The 4,719-nt window shown below is 48.9% G+C and overlaps 1 protein-coding gene across 1 annotated transcript; it reads left to right on the top strand.

Moving 5' to 3' along the window:
- Window positions 1–1,264: 1,264 nt before the first annotated feature.
- Window positions 1,265–3,256, top strand: LOC149325291 (uncharacterized). Its single transcript, XM_089564224.1, has 5 exons — window positions 1,265–1,530; window positions 1,595–1,700; window positions 1,859–1,934; window positions 2,686–2,846; window positions 3,053–3,256. Exons 1-5 carry the CDS (start codon window positions 1,265–1,267, stop codon window positions 3,254–3,256), a joined length of 813 nt encoding a protein of 270 aa, XP_089420350.1.
- Window positions 3,257–4,719: the final 1,463 nt, after the last annotated feature.

Raw genomic sequence — 4,719 nt, 5'->3', positions numbered from 1 at the left:
CGCTGACGAGACATGCATTACAAGCCCGGGTGATCGTGTTTGGATATGGACGCCAATTCGCCGCCGTGGATTGAGTGAAAAGTTGCTGCGACGCTACTTTGGTCCGTACAGGGTTTTCCGTCGCATAGGTGACCTCGACTCCGAAGTCATTCCCGACGGCACGACAGCATCTCACCGACAACGCACACTCCCGGAAGTCGTACATGTCGTACGCCTTAAACCATATTATGAACTGAACGCTAAAGGACTCGATGCTTGCATTCTCCGTGTTTATTTTCATTTTTGAAGCATCGAGGCTACGCTTCTTTGAGAGGGGGTAATGCAACGCATCATGGTAGTGCCCGTTCGTTCGCGCTCAAGAACGCAGGGAAGGGGTGTCACCATTTTCATTCCTGACGCCAGGGACGGTATTACGAGTTTTTGTCTCAATTTTGAGACTCTGCTGTCAAAATGACGACACCGGAGATGCTGACCGCGGAATCAACCAATTAGCAGCGAGTTTGTGGTGGCTAATAGTAGAGTTCCACACAGGAAGCATTTAGTTGCGCGATAAGGGACCGTATGCTAAAGTTTTGCTGTAAACACGCCGTTAATAATTTGAAGAATGTTTTATTTTGCTAACAAACTATGTTTCAAACTCAACGACATGTAGCAAAAGAAGAAGCGTCCTCAATTTTGCATTTAAGTTTGCTCTTCAGTCATTGTAATTTTTGGTGCCGCGAGGGTGCGCTGACGGCGGAAAAGCGTGAACATGGCGGCCTGCTAGAAAGCAGCTGATTGCTCGAGTACATGTAGGACATGCTCGAGTAGTTCTTGTTTTTTTTGCGTGTAGTTTAAAATCAAAGCACTTTGCGGATGTTTGTAGTGCGCAGAAAAATATGATTGAAGACAGAGAATGATATGAGTACGCAGAGATGAAGTAACAAGCAGCGCTGGGTTCGAGAATGGGTGAAGACAATGGTAGGTGTGTTCTTTTTCGGTGCTTACTATCGTTGGCAAAAATGGCCCAAATATGCTCTTAGGGTCTGGGGTTGTGCTTTTTTTGTTTGGGAAGTACAAGACGACCGCGCAGCGTGAAATGTGGGGCAAAATAATGTTGTATGGCCGTATGATCGTCTGCTTTGTGAACCCGAGTAATCGATAGCGCATGTCTATGCTCTGTTAACCCAAGTTGTACATTCCCCATTATTTCCCTATTTCATTCCCTGAGCGATACCAAAACAAAGACACGGGGAATTCGCATGATTAACAGTTAGCATTCGGAATGGCGTCGGCTAAGTCAGTCCGGGTGTCCCGCGCACAGTATCTCTTCATGCTGGAGTTCTTGGAGGAGCACCCGGCTGTGGCACAGCCGGCGTCATCCCGGTCCGCAATTTACACGGCGGCTCGCAAGCGCGAGTTGTGGCGCGAGCTTGCAGACCGCCTAAACGAGATGGGCCCGGCTGTTAAGACTGTTCCCCTCTGGCGCCACACTTGGCAGGTGTATGCCAGCCGCTGCAAGAAGGAGGCAGAATTTTTGGCCGCGGGAAGGTGAGCGTGTCAACATCGGTCTGTCGAATGGTCCTTGAACATGCCTCTCCACATCCTATCGCAGGTGCACTGGAGGCGGCAGGCTGCCGGGGATGTCAGGCCGCGTTTTAAAGCTGCAGTCGCCGGTGAGCGCGCAAGGCGTGGCGCCGCCTATGTTCACAACCTCCCAGGTATGTGATAAGCCGTGGTGGCGTTACAGACAGTTTCGTGTTTGCTGATAATGAACGGTTCTTGTGTGAACCTCAGAGCCATGTACTGCGAGCAATGCGCCCACAGAAGAACTACAAAGACACTCGTGCATGAACGTTTGACGCTGTGCCTCTTGCAGTACCAGCCCCCCATGTCTGTCGGGGAGATGGCTGGAACGAGCGGCCTGCAGCAGGCAGAGGCGCGCTCACCAGGTGGTAGGTGAATTTTTAACCATTTGATATGTAGAGCTTGCAACTTGTGTACATTATTCACCTGACAGTGTGTGTCTCTGTGTGTCTGTTTTTTCTTGTTTACTTTTCAATATGAATGCCTAAACAGCTGGAGGTAGCAAACGCAACCTCAAGTTACGTACCTTGTATTTTCTTGCCCTTTGCTAGTGCTGTTTTTTTTTGTCTTGTGACTCAGTACTGAGTAACCGTGCACTTTACCCCAATAGAATACACAGTGTGCTGAAACTGTCCACTAAGCAATGGTGTCTTGTGGATTGACTTTGGTCAGACAGCACCCCCCCAGATCAGGAGGAGCTGGAGGAGCTGCTGGAGGTGACACTGGAGGAGGAAGCGTCACCTGAGGAGGAGGAGGAGCAGCAGCAGCCTCGTGCCACAGCCTGTGAGTTGGTCTGCCAATATCAGGCACCACATTATCCATTTTGCAAGCTGCAAAACAATAGCTTTACAATAGCCACACGAGTCTCTTTCATATTCACCATTGGTACGCTGTGCAAGATTTTTCCCCTCACAGAGGTGATGCCGGTGATGGTTCGGCAAATGTGCACATTGAGTACAATGAGACAATGCTGCTTTGTCATACCGCTGATTATGAGTACTTTTATCCCCAGCATGCATGCCAATAGTCTGCTCAGACATTGCACCAAACAGTCAGCTCATTGCGCATCCTGCTGTATTATGTAACAAGTGTATATTCAGTCACTTTTCCCCCTCACAGCTACGCAGCACCAGCCAGCAACAGCTCCGGGCCACCCCAAGCGGCGCAGCCTAACGCAGGCGGAGGAGGTGCGCCAGTTGTTCTTTGAGACTCAGCGCACTGGGGACCTTCTTGAGGCCCACACCAGGCAGCAAGGGCAGTATCAGGAGCGCCGCCTGGAGGTATGTGCAGGCAGCAAGCACTCAGTACATTTCGTAAAAGAGAAGCAGCTGCATATTGTAGCTACAGTCACTGTTCAAAACCTCTGCTCGACCTTTGTATGACCGCCCGTTGAGAGACATGGTCCCTATTTCAGTAGGGCATCCTTAATGTGAAACGAGCACTCTGTGACTGTTAAGTATGTAATTGAAGCTCCTTTTACGTGCAGCAACACCGCGAGACCACTGCTTGCGGGCGCAGCCTCACCTCCGCAGTACAGGACCTGACGGCTGCTGTACATGCCAGTGGAGCCGAGGTGGCAGCGGCACTGCAGGTGGCGCAGGCAGATACCTTGCGCCTGACCGAACAAGTTATTTTGGCGGTTGCACTTATTTTGTTTTTGCTTAGCAACCATATGCAGCCACCACAGTAACTTGTTCAGCCATTTTTTAAGGTATTTGTTTACATTTTCTTTCCTCCTGCAAGACTCAAAGGCAATGTGTAGCACTTTTTTTTCCTCCTGCAAGACGCAGAGGCCATGTGTAGCACTTTTTTTTTCCTCCTGCAACACGCAGAGGCCATGTGTAGCACTTTTTTTTCCTCCTGCAAGACGCAGAGGCCATGTGTAGCAGTTTTGTTTCCTCCTGCAAGACGCAAAGGCCATGTGTAGCACTTTTTTTTGCCTCCTGCAAGACGCAAAGGGCATATGTATCGATCTGCTTTATTCTTGCCTTTTGTAAGACACAGAGGCCATGTGCATCAATGAGATTTTTTTGCCTCCTGCATGATGCACACGGTGTGTGCATTACACTTTATTTTTCGTACTTTTTGAACTTCTCTATGGTACAGAAACGGTGCAATATGCATTAATTAGTTTGTGTGTTAATGCGAGAGCCCTACTAGTCCCATTACAGGAAAAGTTGGCGCCATGTGTGTGTACTCACCAACGGCACAGAAAATCCCAGTGATGGCAAGATAGGTAAATTCGACGATGACATCCAGTGGTCATATGACGCACACAGCAAGCCGAGCACTGTCCTCCCAGACAGTCATATACATGATATCTGTCTTATGTACACCCCATGCTGGCTGACCTCAATGTGGCTCCAGTTTTTCCGGCTACATTTGTGCTCAAATTGTGATGAAACGTTTGTTGTACAACGTTCCAGGGTGCCTTACGCACGGGCTTTGATATTGCATTCCCACACGTAAGCAGCCATAAGTGCCTGTGGCATTTTTTTCAAATGTTACTTTGTCGCCTTCTGCAAAACGCATAAGGTATGTGATATCTAGTTAGTGTTCCGTTCGTTCATATGTCAATTTTGCTAGTTTCGCATGTTAAGTTCGCATATAAGCGACGCACGTGCTTGGAGGCGCATTGGAATAGAGGGCTGTGGCTTAATTTTCATCACAGGGTTCTTTAACGTGTCGAGATTGCACAGCACGCGGACACCGTTTGTTTCACCTCCATCGAAACACGACCACCACGGCTGGTAATTAACCTGCTGCAGTCAGTAGCCGAACGCTCCAACCACTGAGGTGCCGGGACAGGGCTTCCCATGTAGTGTCCACTGTGTGCAGTCTGACGTGGTATACATTTTATAGTGTTCTTCACAGTGGTGGCACATTTTGCTGTTGAGTAATAACCTGTGCTCCCCACCTGTTTACAGGAGCCATTTCGGGGCCTGAAATGGAAACAGCTGGAAATAAGAGTTCAGGGAAAATACCTAAGTAAGGGTTCAGTGGAGAGACATGGGAGAGGCCTCGTCCAGCAATGGATGGAGTCAGGCTGATTGTGATGCATATGAATGAGAATTTTGTCATGTTACATTCATTCTCAGCACTGCAACTAGCAATATTCACGATCCAGTCAGTTATGCGCCATTCTTGGTGGGA

Source organism: Amblyomma mixtum, chromosome 10 (genome assembly GCF_055824585.1).
Source record: "Amblyomma mixtum isolate Tamu chromosome 10, ASM5582458v1, whole genome shotgun sequence".
Taxonomy (NCBI): domain Eukaryota; kingdom Metazoa; phylum Arthropoda; class Arachnida; order Ixodida; family Ixodidae; genus Amblyomma; species Amblyomma mixtum.
Note: the sequence above shows the minus strand (reverse complement) of the source record. Positions and strands in the feature narration are given on the sequence as shown.

What these genes read in the sequence shown, in the direction of transcription:
- LOC149325291 (XM_089564224.1), top strand. Translation starts at nt 1,265, where the DNA reads ATGGCGTCGGCTAAGTCAGTCCGGGTGTCCCGCGCACAGTATCTCTTC. An exon ending in CTATGTTCACAACCTCCCAG is followed by an intron (nt 1,701 to 1,858) that starts GTATGTGATAAG and finishes TGCCTCTTGCAG; the next exon opens with TACCAGCCCCCCATGTCTGT. An exon ending in AGAGGCGCGCTCACCAGGTG is followed by an intron (nt 1,935 to 2,685) that starts GTAGGTGAATTT and finishes TCCCCCTCACAG; the next exon opens with CTACGCAGCACCAGCCAGCA.